This window comes from Mytilus edulis, chromosome 1 (assembly GCF_963676685.1).
Source record: "Mytilus edulis chromosome 1, xbMytEdul2.2, whole genome shotgun sequence".
Classification (NCBI taxonomy): domain Eukaryota; kingdom Metazoa; phylum Mollusca; class Bivalvia; order Mytilida; family Mytilidae; genus Mytilus; species Mytilus edulis.
In genome coordinates this window covers 58,974,764-58,990,766 of record NC_092344.1, presented here as the reverse complement: position 1 = coordinate 58,990,766, position 16,003 = coordinate 58,974,764, and the positions used below count along the sequence as shown (strand labels likewise).

Below are 16,003 nucleotides of genomic sequence, written 5' to 3'. Positions count from 1 at the left end.
CGTCTAAAAAAATGTACTTATGAGTTTGAATGTACCTTTTGTATCTTTTGTCTCTCTATCATTAATAACAGCATTCAATTTGACTTACAGGAACTTCATGTCCACATGTAATTACTAATATACTGTCATTTCTATTAAAAAATTATCTTGATGAGCGCCAAGGAGGTTAAACATTTACATTGTCCTTGTATTTTGCATTGACACGAAATGGTATTACAGAATGACAGGTTATTTTAGTGGTTTTTATAACAAACATGAACATGTTTAACCCCGCCACATTATTTATGTATGTGCCTGTCCCAAGTCAGGAGCCTGTAATTCAGTGGTTATCGTTTGTTTATATGCTACATATTTGTTTTTCGTTCATATTGTTTTTTACATAAATAAGGCCGTTAGTTTTCTCGTTTGAATTGTTTTACATTGTCTTATCAGGGCCTATTATAGCTGACTATGCGGTATGGGCTTTGCTCATTGTTGAAGACCGTACGGTGACCTATAGTTGTTAATGTCTGTGTCATTTTGGTCTTTTGTTGATAGTTGTCTCATTGGCAATCATACTACATCTTCTTTTTTATATGATCGAAACAGAAAATGTACAGTAATGCAAAATCAGTTATATCTAAGGAAATTGTCCAAAACATAACAAAAACCTATTACATTGTAATACACCATTATGCCGTAACAAGCTTGGACTTCTTTTGAGAACTTGACTGTACATTGACAAATTCTTTTAAATGGTAATGATAATGAATATTTGTATTTGTTTTTCATAGTTTAATTGGTAACAAAAATAGCGAACATATTGATATTAAATCAACGTTTTATGATTTTTATATGTTTTGCTGTTACACCATTGTCCAGGTTAACGGAGCGGTTGAGCGCCCACAAACATATATTACGCCGTCACATTCTTTATTTGCCTGTCCCAAGTCAGGAGCATATAGTTCAAAAGTTATCGTTTGGTCATCTGTCATATTTGTATTTCGTTGATTGTTTTGTTATAATATAATGCCGGTAGTTCCATTGCAACGCATTATTTCATAACTTGTATGTCATGGTCTTTTATATCCGACTATACTCTATACGGATTTCTCATTGTTGAAGGCCGTATGATGCTTATAATTGTTACCACCCATCATTTTTGTACATTAGTGGATAGTTCTTTCATTGGCAATCTTACCACAACTTCTCATTCCAATAGGAACAATATAAAACTTTTTTAGTTAGGGTGGTAATAGTCATGTTAATTTTTGTTTTATCATTTCGTGCAAAGCATAGCAATGTGTACAGAAATAGTCTAATCTTACCATTTAAAGTCACCTCATTGTCGAAGTACAAATTATTGAATTTTAGACGAACGATGTAAGGTTTTACTGATTCATTCAACTAAAATAGAGATAAATATAGGTAACAGTAGTATACCGCTGTTCGAAAGTCATAAATCGATTGAAATAAAACAAATCCGGGTTACAAACTAAAACTGAGATAAACACAACTAAACAGCAGAAACACTGAAGTGCAACAAAAAAAGAACTGTACATCATCAATATTCGGCTGACAGCAATTTTTGTTAGGTTTAAAATCTGCAGCTACTTTGTATCATAAAGTTTTGATTGCTCAAAAGCAATCTTTGGTACCGTCTTGTTAAAAAGAAGTGGCTTCCAAAGATTTTTAATTGTTTAAATATAATCGTTGGCCAATTTGTTGAAATATGCGGTGTTTGCCTAGGAATATCATTTTTTTGAATAAGTGATATTTATGTCGTCGAATGTTATTATAATGTAAATTTTTGTGGGTTTGTATTGCTACGTTTTTAGTCTTTTATGTTGTGTTTTGTTTACAATGGTGTGTTTGCTGGTATAATTCTTTTTTACCATGGCATCGTCAGTCTATTTTCGAATTATGAGTTTGAATGTCCATCTGGTGTGTGTGCCTCTCCTAAACTATTCGAACGTATGCCTTACAATGTCATCAAACACAAGTTTTCCTACTTACTTGAATTTACTAAAACGGTCTTTCAATAAGCAGTGTAGCAACTTATACATGTTATAATACTCCTTTCAGCAGTAAAATAATGTATATGGTAAATTTTGATAATCTTCTATGTAAAACAAGATTTTTTTTATATTCTTATGCAAGCAACTAACAATTTAAACCAACTTTGACTAAATCAATTATTACAGATATGTTTGCAATCCTAGAGATTAAAATATACACTTCATACCTTATGACAAACTTGACGAATGTATGGGAAGAGATTTTCGCCACGATGCAAAGTTTACTGTTACAAATTGTGACTTTGATGGAGAGTTGTCTCATTGGCACCACTCATCCCATATTTTCTTATATCAATGAATATAAACTGATCAGGTGTTCAGGAAGTATTACTGAATTTTCGAAAAAAACAAATTCATTCACATCTCAATGTCTAGTTACATCCCAATCTTTTCCTCGTGAAACCTTACTTTCTATCGTGACAGTGATTATAGAAATCAACGTAACGGGTAGAAAACGACGGCGACAGTCATATACTCAGTTAGAACAGGCATGTTTGTTGATGTGGTTCATAAGTGTTTCTCGTTTCATGTGTTTTTTATACAAATTAGACCGTTGGTTTTCCCGTTTGAATGGTTTTACGATTATAAATACTAGAAATTGTTGGGGCCCTTTATAGTTATCAAAGGTACCAGGATGTAATTCATTAAAGCTTGCTGTTCGTAATGAGGCAAAGTTCCGTGTTGATGGTTTATTTTTATAAATTGTGACTTGGATAGAGAGTTGTCTCATTGGCACTCATACCATATCTTCTTATATCCATGTAAATGCTTGGTCAAACAGGTTTTATTTCTAGATACTCTGTTAGATGACATGCTTATTTTTATGATAGTTATAATCTTTAAGTCTCACCTGAACTCCAATACACGTAAAATATGTATGGTTCCTACCCCACAGTACTTCTACAGTATTTACAATACTACCATCTTGACTTATTTCACATGTATAGTTTGATGAAGGCATGTTATCAGTCAACTACAAAATGAATATACTACATGTATATTGAATTAAAATATTTGATTTAGTTTATTATTATGATAAGTTCATTTAAGATTTCGAGCAGCTCATGGATTACTAGTATTTCTCCGAATATCAATATCACAAATGAATACAGTAAAAATTATATTTTAGCGGCATAATTGTTTTGAATAAAATTACAGTCGAATACTAAAAAACAGACTTAGATTCCGTAAAAAGTGAAAATTGACAATTTTGTTCACAATCCAAAACAAGCTATAAGTTTACAAGTACAACCAATTGCATTGTGTGTATAGGCAAAGGTAATAATGTATCTTTGGTTAGCTTGCTTGCTAGCTGAACCGTATAGTTATTATTAGGCAAGGTATACTTGTACCCTCCTTTTGAAGTCCACTCTTAAATGAGGGTAGTTTACCTAACCTAATAATGACTTCACGGTTCAGCTAGCGAGCAAGGTTACCAAAGATATTACCTTTGCCTACACACTAAATGCAATCGGCTGTAATAGCATTGGATGTTGTCTACTGAATTATGAAATTTCTAAATAATACAGAAAATTGTAGCATTTATTTTATATAAGATTTTAGCAACATGCTCATTTAAATTTCCGTACATGGATTGAATAATTGTGTTTGCTTTAGCATCTTCTTTTTACCATAATGTCTATCTTTTCGTTGCTATATGTTTTTGTTGATACATGTATGTCTTGAAAGTCCGTGAAAAATACATGTAGAGCTTATAAATTATAAAACCTTTTAACCGAACCTAAAGTATACTTAAAAGTAAGACCATGAAAATCTGGTTTAAAGAAGATCACTTATTATTTTACTATGATCTTACATTGCTTTCAAATTCTCTCACTGGAATGGTTAAATTTTTATGTCGTTTAGCATGCAAGTCAAACTTCAAATTTGTTTCTAAGTGGGGACACAAATCGTCTTTCTGTAAATTAATATACATGAAAAAAACAAAACAGTGAAATATTCGTTCAATCAGTTTAATTGAGGTCTGGAGCTGGCATTTCAATAACTGATAGTAGTCCTTTGTTAATTCATATTTCATTAACTTAATTTTTCATTATTTAACTTACATTATGACATGCGTATTTCTTACGACAAACAGAACTAGTTCATTTATTCACCTCTTAGCTTCATCTTTTCCTCAGAAAGAACTTCCAATAAATTAATAAAATTATATCTGTCCAATTGCAGGCGTTATTTTTATGCCCCACCTACGATAGTAGAGGGGCATTATGTTTTCTGGTCTGTGCGTCCGTTCGTCCGTCCGTCCGTTCGTCTGTCTGTCTGTTCGTCCGTCTGTCCCGCTTCAGGTTAAAGTTTTTGGTCAAGGTAGTTTTTGATGAAGTTGAAGTCCAATTGACTTCAAACTTGGTACACATGTTCCCTATGATATGATCTTTTTAATTTTAATGCCAAATTAGAGATTTTACCCGAATTTCACGGTCCACTGAACATAGAAAATGATAGTGCGAGTGGGGCATTCGTGTACTGAGGACACATTCTTGTTTTTTTCTGATATAGTTTTCAATCGAATTGCCTTGATAACATGACTTCAACAACTGTTTCAATTTGTTTGCAGGGCAGTATCAATTATAAAATTGAGAATGGAAATGGGGAATGTGTCAAAGAAACAACAACCCGACCATAGAAAAAACAACAGCAGAAGATCACCAACAGGTGACTGTATTCGGTAATTTCCGATAAAAAATCCTAAGTTTACCGAATGAACCACCACCATCACATACATCAATCATCATCATCACCATCACTGATCATCACCTTCATCAACAAAAAACGTATCATGTTGTGACCACTGCATATAATGTTGTGACCACTTCATATAATGTTTTAACCACTTCATATAATGTTGTGACCACTTCATATAGTGTTGTGACCACTTCGTATAATGTTTTAACCACTTCATATAATGTTGTGACCACTGCAATGCATATAATGTTTGGACCACTGCGTATAAAGTTATGAGCACTTCATATAATGTTGTGACCACTGCAATGCATATAATGTTGTGACCACTGCAATGCATATAATGTTGTGACCACTGCAATGCATATAATGTTGTGACCACTGCATATAATGCTGATCATCAAAATAAGGCAGTCATGGCGTTCCATAAAATGACACAGAAATTAACAACGATAGGTCACCGTAAGGCCTTCAACAATTAGCATAGTCAGCTATAAAAGGCCCCGAAATGGCAACTGTAAAACAATTCATATGAGAAAACTAACGGCATAATTCATATGCAAAAAAACGAACAAAAAACAAATACATAACACATTAACAAACGACAACTGAATTACAGGCTCCTGACTTGGGACAGGCAAATACATACAGAATGTGGGGGTTGAACATGTTAGCGGGATCCTAACCCTCCCTTTTACCCGGGACAGTGGTGTAACAGTGTAACATAAGAACGAACAATCAGTTGAAAAAGGCTTGACTCATCAGAGATGGATACAAACAAAAATACTACACAGAGTGGACGTGGCCGGGTATTTGTATATCCCAACAACAAAAAGCCACTTAGTACAGATTTGAGAGTACTCACAGTTACTGACAGCTAGTTCAAAGCCACTCACAACTAATTAAAAAAAAATCATGCATCTAAGACATGTTGTCAAATGTTAAGACTCCTTGTTTTTTTCCTACAATAAAGGGCAAACTATTTCCCCCATAACAACCTTTTTCACATAAGACTGCAATAACTCACGAAAGGTCATTAACCAATATCTAGATAGAATCTAAATGTCTTTCTTTCGATTTGAGACCCAAATTATACAAACGCAAATATTAGGTAAAAGTCCGAGTCAGCCTTTTCCCGCCATGAAAAAACAGCTAACAGTTTCTATATCATGAAACTGTATATGCACGCTGAATACATAGTCCATACTATGTATCATAAAACATTCAAGCTCGAACTGGTACCAATTCAGAACTGGCCACTCAGGATAGACATGAGATGGTCTCAACAGAACTTCTTTCCTGCGGTACTGCAGGAAAGTAAAAACCTAATATGATCCGACGTACAATTACGGAAAACGATCATAACCCCTTAATCTTGTCAGATCCCAACATCCTTTTTGACTGTGACGAATGATTTTCTTACAAAATAATAAGCAAATAGAATCAAGTAATCAAAATAAATGTTGATCTTTATCCAAATAAAGTCAAAAGTTAAATGCATTCCAGGCGAATAACTAATCGCAGGTATTGATAATTCAATTTTCACACTGCTGGTGTCTGAATATTTAGATAAAAGTTGATGAAAAATTAGCATTAACATATATAGTTCTCGAAAGTATGATTCAGCAAGCAAATCAATCGGCTTGTTTGTCTCCTCTTTTTTGTCCAAAAAGTTATAGATCCGCCTGTTCTGGTAATTCTGAAAAGATACATAAAACAGCAGCAGACAAAAGAATTGTTATTAGATGGAAGATTGTAAGGGTAGGTGGGGGTGGGTTTTTGAAAATTTTACATATTATCTACAAGAGTGGCTAGTGCAATGTAATGGTGAGAATCATGTGACGTTGATTAGCGGGAAACGAGAACCGGATCCGAATGATGCAGTAATCATTTCTCCTTCATTAAATTAGTTTATCTTATAAATGAGATAAACCGTATTAATCAAAGAATCAAGTGTCAGGCAAAAACATAACAAACAAATAATTAATGTGGAAATAACGGTCACAGTTCACTTTGAATGACGAGGTCTGACATAATTACAGAATGCCGACATGATTGATTTAACTGACAAATCTTTGCACCATTGGTAGCAATTGATGCTCAAGTTCCTCAAGGTTCAGCCTAAAGAGAACGAGGGTTATGATCCCCAAATACGTCGGGTCCTAATCGCATCACCCCCTGGTTTCAGGGGAGTAAGAATTAGCAGTATATCATGTATATATCATAAAACTCTATATAGTCCATACTATGTATCATAAAACATTCAAGCTCGAACTGGTAACAATTTAGAACCGGCCACTAAGGGTAGACATGAGATGGTCTCAACAGAACTTCCTGCGGTACCGCGGGAAAGTAAAAACCTAGAATGATCCGACGTACAATTACGGAAAGCGATCATAACCCCTTAACACATGGCAAGAGTAAAATCTCTTTGTTCTTACTGTGTTATAATCTGGATAATGCACAGCAAAGGTGTGCATTAACTACCTCAGATATACTGCACAGTTCAAATCTATTTTTATCTTAGGGGCGGTTCCTGGATTTTAAAAGGGGCGTCATTCTATCAAATTAAAAAAAATATCACCGAGAGTAGCGAGACTAAAGACAAAATTGACTATTTTAAGCTAAAACACGATACTTTGTCCAATCCAAGGGTTAAAGACCTGTTCGCCCCCACCCCCGAATCCGCCATCTGCCTTGAAATTACGACAAAGTTGAACTTCGTACAAACATCGTAGTTTCAAAATAGGAAAACGAAAGGTTTCTCATTCCTTTTTTTTTTATCTAAGCTGGGACATAAACTATTTAATTATATTTTGTGTACAACGTAAATCTAAATCAGTGTTTTAAAGTTAGAAAGATAGTTAAAACAATTTTTGGTAATTTTTGCCAAAAAAGAAATGTATCTAAGAATATCCGAATAAAAGAAATCTGATTTGGATTAGTTTCAGACTCAATGGAATTATAACGACTTTTTGGATAGCTATTCCTATAAAAGGACTATTTTTGGATCGAATTTAATGAGGATCATATTTAAGCTAGTTTAAAAACGGGGATTAGCTGGAAAAGGGGGGGGGGTAAAGGTTTTAAAAGAGAAATGTATTTTCTGTTTATTTAACATTTAAAATTTAGGTAATATAACATCTTCCTCGGTTCTTTTTCTCTCTAAGCATATCATTGAGGGAAAGAAATTCAAAAGCAATTAATCTAATTTAAACTCAATAACCCTTGCAGTTATTTTTCTTTTCATACACCAATTTGAAAGTACACAATTTGTCAAAGTCTTAATCGTCACCAATTAAATAAAAATTGGGAATAAATTTAACGGAACCGATAAAAATAAATATACCATTAAATCGCTATTTTAGAATGAGTCTAAATATAAAAAAAATTATTAATTTTAAACTTACCAAAGTCGTATTTCCCCTACAAGAAACTTTCCTAGGATCAGTGGATTGCGGAATAACGTCCACATTTCTAAAACGTTCACGTAAATTGATTGCGTCATGTGTTAAAACAGTTATTGGCCAATCAAATCGGTATATGTAATTTAATCTGCACAGCACGAGATGACCCAATAACCCCGACTTCCTACGTCGTTCGGGTTATTGGGTCATCTCGTGCTGTGCAGATTAAATGTCATATACCGACTTGCTTGGTCAATAACTATAACTTAATCTTGCCACTTGGGTGTGTCTATACACACTCATCAGAATCACCCCTCCCCTTTCAACAAGCTAAAGGTCCATTTAAGTGAACTAGCTATGAAGGCATTACTCTTTGTTCATACGTTTGAATCTTGGACAATCATATTTTTCCTTTTGTAATAGCTTTGTTATAAAGGGGCTGTTATCCTTCCATGATATCCCCTCAGCAAGATTTGTTTTGGACGATATCACTTCCTTTGTTGTTTTATCTATATTATCTATATTTTTAATATCATCATACAAACGCAATAGTTTAGCACTAATACATCCACTGATAAACCGATAATGAATTATCAATAGGTTTATTAAAAGAGTTATCTCGCCTTAACCGGCTTAGTTGAACAAATTTATTCTAAAACACATGTTTGGTACTTGCTAAAATATTTTTAATAATGCGATAAATCAGGAAGTTTTCTTCATAGAGATAAACAGTCTAATCAATAAAATTGAACATCTGTTTACAAATTAGGGTAACAACTAGACTGATTGTTCACTGCAAAAGTGCAATCCAAGATGGTGGTATACCATGAATCTATTTGTTAACCTGCAATAGGGAATGGTCATTATTTATCAGCTGAGGGGGTCGGTTCATATTTTTGATATAAAATTTTATGTTGGGAACCCCCCCATTTAATATTTTATAAAACCACATAATGACCCCCCCCTAAGAACATCAAAAGTTTGACCCCCCCCCCCCCAAAAAAAAATCCCAGTTGTGTTTAGGAGATGATGATCAGCTACATAGTAACTGGCTTTGAGAAGCTCCGAGTATAACAAACAGCTTTTCTTCTTGTTTTTTTTCAAAAAGGAATATCTGACAAGTGCATGTAGAAAAATAGAAAAAAATATACAGAAAATTGTATGTTCCAATTTATTAATTTATTTTACTGCAACCTATAATTCTACAAATTTTGTCAGTATACTGGTAGATAAACTTTCAATTCTGACTGTTATTTTAATCCCAATCACAGTCCCTTGTTTCTTATTTTTTTTAACCTTTGAACTTAAAAATATCTAGTTATGAATGGGGGGGGGGGGGGGGGGGGGTTCAGGATTCACATGTACAAATGATTTAGGAAGTGCAAATAAAATAACATCGATTAAATTAAATGATTTATTTGAGATAAAGAAATATATACAACCAAGCCAGGAACCTCTGACCTTTCTTAGTTTTGTACAGATGTATGTTTTAAGAGTTTAGTGTGTTATCAATTTTCTCTGAACAAGTACACATGTTTGTTTAGGGCCCCAGCTGAATATATTTGTTCTTTTTCCAAATCATATAGTGTATTGTTTAGTGTGTGAATACCATGGTGCCCATCAAGTATTTTTTTTTTTATTAAGGTCTGAAATCTGGATAGGAAAGAATATCGGAGAATGGATAAAATTTACAGAAAAATGGACAAAAAAAAAAAAGGATCAGAGAACACTGGTGTTCAAATATGAATAAAAGGATCAAATATGAATAAAAGGAGAAAAAGGCAAAAAATACTAAGGAATAAAAAAAAAATACCTTAAAAATTAAAGAATACAGAAGGGTTATACCTATAATATCGAGATCATTTTTTAATCTTATTCGACATCTTTGTAATAATTTCATAAAACAAGTTGCTTTCTTTAAAAAAAGAAATGCAATCGTAAACCCAAATGCTTGTTTGGCATTATATATATATTAGATAATTGTTTAATAAAGATGTATTGTCTTATATTACTTTTGTTGTGCATAAGAATTAGAAACTGACATTGCCTGTTTATTTAATGTAATACCGGCTTCACACATCAACGTATAGATCCGACGTACGTCGGTCGTGGTAAAAAAAAAATCATGCACGCTACCAATACGCTAGTAATTTTGATGCATTCAACCTGTCAATCATATCTGTATCGTGTGCACAACGAGCTTAAAGCGTGTATTGGGTGTGCGTAAAGCGTACCTAAGCGTTTCTCCTAGTCTTTCTACATTCCCAACTGCAGGTCTGTCTATATGTGAATGTTTGTCAATACGTCTGTCACATTCGCCCGTCTGTTTACATGTTTACCAGTCCGTCTATGTCCACTGATTCGTCTAAATGTTCACAAGCTTTCGGTAAGTGCGATTATTTCAGTGATTTGTGTCTATTGTTTTTTATGTAAGTGATTATTGTGCACCGTACCCATATTTTTAGGGACGCGAATTGCAACTGATATTTTACATTTTTTTCTTGCGATGTGTTGTCCTTAAGGTTTGGTTCATTTGGGAGGGTTAGATTTATGGCCACCACATTGTTTATGTGCCAACGTCCATTATAAAGCCAGGAACATGTAGTGAAGTGGTTGTTGTTCATAACTCATGTCGGTCAAGTTTTTTTCGTAAATTATTTTGTTATCAATAAGGCTGTTTAGTTTTGTTTGATTTTTGTTTTTAAATCTTAATGGTCGGGGCATTTAATAGCCGACTAAATAGTGTTTTTTTTTTTTCATTTTTGGAGGCCGCTCGGTGCATGCCTTTAAAGACTTACAACCACGGCATTGTAACTCTGGTTGGTACTTGCATCATTAGTGCTGGAACATGGTCGATCCTATGCACCTTTGAGGCAGGCGGGATATTTTTGTAGATCTTGTACAGCTCAAACTAATGGGAGTAGTTCCTGTACTTCTATGTCTAGTCCCATGTTGCATGGTTGGAGAGGGTGTAATATCTTCTGTAGGTTTGAAGAATTTCACCCGTATCGGACTTCTTCTCCTGAATGAAAGCTTTAAGGCGACGCGTATTTTTGTATGTGTCTCAAACTTATCTGTAGCGTTTTCAACGCTCGTATAGCGTGTATATTATGTGCGTGCAGTTTACAGGTATACTCTTGACAAACGCTTGAGCTGAATGAAATTTTTTATGTTCCATTAAAATTTTCATGAAGTAAAAGCGTTCACTAAGCCTATATATACCTTTGCATTTCGACGTACTTCAAACTTATGGAACGCGGATTTAAACGCTTGCGTAGCGTTCCTCTGGTGAGCAACTAAGTTATGCATACGATGATACGGACTTTGTTAATTTTCTTTTTTGACTGATTGTTTTACATTGTCATTTCGGGGCCTTTTATAGCCGACTACGCGGTGCGTGCTTTGCCTGTTGTTGAAGGCCGTACGGTGACCCATAGTTTGTATTTCTGTGTTATTTTGGTTTCTTGTAGATAGTTTTCTCATTGACATCTTCTTTTTTATATTTCGATATCTTATCGCCGACCTGGTTAAGTCTGCTAAAAATGCATGCATAATTCATTTTTAGGTTATCAGTCGTAATTAAAGTGGCACATTTAATTAGTTGTTTCATTGCTTGAAGTATCATTTCTTACCATGATCTGCATGGTCAAGTGTGTATTTTTTAAAAATAAATCTAAGATTTAGATTTCAGTCACGGTTATTTTTCCCCCTTCATATTGAATATCTATATACTTATCAGTCGCATTTTAATGACAAAAAGGATTCAGAGGTTATTATGTGACCTCCTTGTTTTAAAAAAAAGTAAATAATGTTGCAATATTGAAACAAAGAAAATAACTTTAAATTTGCAATATTACTGAAAATAAATACGAACATAACTTTCATAATTAATTTTAACGTTATTTTCAAAAAACGATTTTTTTTTTAAAAAATCCTCGTTTTTACACCTATTAGAGGCACATATTTATGATTATATTTCCATGTCCTTGGTCTATCCTAGACGTAAAATTTCAAAATAGTGCTAATACCTTTTTAAAGATTTTATTTTTAATTGTTCTCGTTCAAAATATTTTATTTTTTCATATTCAATATCTATTTAATTTTATTTTTAATAACCATTTTTTTTTTTATTAAAGTTGCAATATTTAACCAAAAAAATAACTGTAATTTAATCATATGCAAGAAAGACTTCCCTTTAATTTCAGTAAAAAAAAAAATAGCTTGGTTTTTACAACATGTACATCTTCACTAAACGTAAAATCTAAAATAAAATGCTACTAAAACTCTTTCTAAAGATTTTATTTTTAATTATTCTCGTTCAGAATATAAAGCGCATTGTTTACATGAAATCTTATCTCATATCTAAACACAGCTGGTTACATCGTTTGACTAATTAAAATACTACGCATGTAGGTTGATATTAGCAGCTTGTAATCGTGTGCAAGAAAATATTATATCATAATAAATTTTAGATCATACGTAAAATATCTCTATAGCAACTTAAGATGCTAATGCATATTCAACAGATTAGTAAGCTATTGCGTATGCATTTGAAAGGTGGTCATAGCTATTGCGCATGTATTTGAAAGGTGGTCATAGAAAGAAGGAAGTACACCACTAATTCATGGTCCCATTGCTTTCTATGTTAAATTCCTCCGTTTCAAGCAGGCACACCTCTTTTATTTTAAGTTCAAATAAAGTGGCAATCATTGCATTTCAAAGCAACACTTTATGGTGTCTTGTACTGAAAAAATCAACATACCTTACATTGCATATAAGAAAGAACTGGTTCCCGGAACTTCAGATGTACCAAAACAGGTACTTCAGATCTGACAAACAGACAAAATGTACCCTCTTTTTAAAATTTGGTGCAGTTTTTTTACTATTCAAAATTAAAAGTCCAAAAGTGTTCTACAATGATCACCAGTCCTTCAGCTTTCATTTGATACCCAAAATACCTAAATATTCTACATATTTTGAAAGTTACACTCATGCGTAGGAACTATTTTGTGTTAAATATGTACTACTTTCTGGTATGTGCTTTCTGGCCGGGCCTGAATTAGTGGTGTTACACCAGAACAGAAGTGTTCCGAATAACATCCGGTGTTCCGAAAGACTACATCACTCGTCCAATATATACTGCGTAAACCCTCAGGGGTTTACGCAATAAGTATACCTATTACCACGTGACGGACATATAACTAACATGCATCCTTGCTTTCATCAAAATAATCATATATATACACCCATTTCATCTCAAGAATCACATCAAAATGATTCAAACACTATCTTGACTATAGAAAGTTAATTATGCATGTCCAGAAACCTTTCCAACTCACTGTTTCCTGTGGTCAAAACTAGGGAGAAACGTTTCACAGAGTTGTTAATTTATTGATTGTAAATTTATGTTCTGTGATAAGGAGTGATCAGATTCACTGCCCTTGAGAAATTAGCCATATCCTGCTGCATGGTGCTTTACAGCCTACACTATCAAAGATTTAATAAACAGACATTATTTCACAGATTGCACACTCACTTCAATTATGTCAACAATTTATCTGTACAAGTCAGACATAAAAACCTTTATTGTGTGACCCCCCTAGTGAAAATATTTTTTGATGGTAACCCCCCCAGTGATATGATATTTTTGGCAATGACCCCCCCTAAAATGCACCGACCCCCTCAGTTGATAAATAATGACTGTTCCCTTATGCAAAGCTATGTTCCTCTACAAAGTTTACGAAAATGCATTACATATATATATGATTCATGCTATTCCAGGCACCCCTTCCAAGTGTTGATTTGTATATATTTTTAATTTCAACAAGTAACGTGACCAATATTTTAAAACCATGGGTGTATTAGTACTGCAACCAGAGTTCATTTTTTAAAACTTTAATGGTCCGGAAGAACACACACCTAAATTATATATCGATGGAAAGAGGAAAACGTGTACAATAAGAAAAGTTGGGTCGTAAAAATCCAGAGTGGTCACAATTTTGTGAAATTGAGGTCAAAGGTCAGACCTAAAATTATCAACATTTCAACCACAAGGACAAAAAGGAGAAATATTTTGATATTTATTCAATAGAATGCTACAAAAACGATTCAATCATAAGCATATGCTATAAACGATGTTAAAACGACAAATTTGACTACTTATATGAAAAGCTGCCATAAAAAATGGCGTTGATTTGGAACCTTCTGATTTTTTTCCATTTAAGACATAGCAAAAGAAGAAGTGGCCTTGACCTTTTCACATCCATAAACTTTCATAGTGTGTATAGTATTTCACTAAAGTATATAACAGAATTATTTTCTAAAGTATAAAACACCAGTTTATCAAATTATTTCAATATTTTTTTCTATCTTTGAAAAAAACAAAATTCAAGCGCTGAAACAGTGTTTTTAATTTTGCATCTTAAAGGTTGTGTATTTTGTGAAAATTAGTATCTAGTTATAGATAAATACATATTGTGTATTTGCAAAGTCTGGACAGAGCAGTTATAACACAAAATATACTATAGTCACCCGAGGCGAATGCGAAGTTTCAAAAAAATTTGAGTGTAAAACAAAGTCAGTTTGGTGCATGATCATTTTTTTAGTGGGATAATCCTGGTGAAAAAGTTAACTCATTAATTTTTTAAGGGAAGGATAAAAAATTATACAATGCAATGCCAATTTTCTAATGTTGTAATTCAAAATCAGTCATGGTCCTTATATAACTTTTAAAAGCGACACACACTAGCTCAAGTATTCATAAAATAGGGACATGAATCAATCTCTTAGTCATCATATGCGGATTCAGTACGCGTATTAGCATTACAAGACACTTCCCTTTTTTATAAGAACAAGTTCGGCGCAGGACAGAGTTTGTTCAAAGCAAACACAGTTTTTGAGTACAAATGCTATCTGGAGCGTAAATACCGTCATGATTCGGTCAAACTCGTCAGATATAGTCTTACCTTTGCATAGAAAACATAGAATAAATGTGAGTACAAAGTTTCGATCAATGTTCGTGACCCATATTCCCATAGGCATATGCATGATGTATCTGCATTGCCAATCCCAAATGTAATGGGGAGAATGTTGCTACAGAAACGATTGATTTTGTAATAGCCTTACATTTACGAATTGTTGTTATCTTTAAGGACAATATACGGTTCAGAAGCGCTTTTGTGTTATATTTCATCAATTAACGAACAAATGAACTTTTGAGCCTAGGCTCCGTGTTGAAGACCGGACAGTGACCTATAATGGTTTACTTTTATAAATTGTGACTTGGATGGTGTGTTGTATCATTGGCACTCATACCACATCTTCCTATATCTATTAACAAGCTATGCGGGCATCATTTCCATAGAAATATCAAAACGAGGACATAGCTCATAAGAGCACTGGTGGCAGGGTGAAGTAATTGTTCTTCTTTTAATGTATCCTTGATATTTTCAGACACACCTTGGTGTAATTCTGAAAGTGTTAACATAGACTTCAATTTTCCTGCAGCAGATATGGCACCCCCTAAATTGAGTTCAGAGCTAAACTTTATATTTCATATCCCTTGGCCCCACTGTGTCTGAATTGCGTAGTTTTCTGGGTTTTTTTTTTAAAGGTTTGTCTTTTACACAAAAACCCTGTTTTCATATCCAAACTACAAGGAAGAAACTGAGCGCGAGATCGTATAAAAGTGTCAGGTTGTGAGGATACATATGGATTTCTGTTGTTTCTAATTTAAAGTTCCCCAAGGGTGACTGGGGAAACGAAACATGATCACTTGGTCTTCTCCCGACCGGCAGTAAAACGAAGTGGGCGTCCGTTTGGCTATGCGGGATGTATCAA

General features: G+C 33.7%; 1 protein-coding gene across 1 annotated transcript in view; it reads right to left on the bottom strand.

Moving 5' to 3' along the window:
• LOC139524125 (plexin-B-like) overlaps nt 1-16,003 on the bottom strand; it is a 45,699-nt gene that overhangs the window by 2,111 nt on the left and 27,585 nt on the right. The window contains exons 10-12 of the mRNA XM_071318747.1: nt 3,874-3,975; nt 2,908-3,030; nt 1,308-1,386 (exon numbers count right to left, since the gene is read on the bottom strand). Of these exons, the coding sequence (XP_071174848.1) occupies nt 1,308-1,386; nt 2,908-3,030; nt 3,874-3,975 (304 nt within the window). The remainder of the gene's footprint in view (nt 1-1,307; nt 1,387-2,907; nt 3,031-3,873; nt 3,976-16,003) is intronic.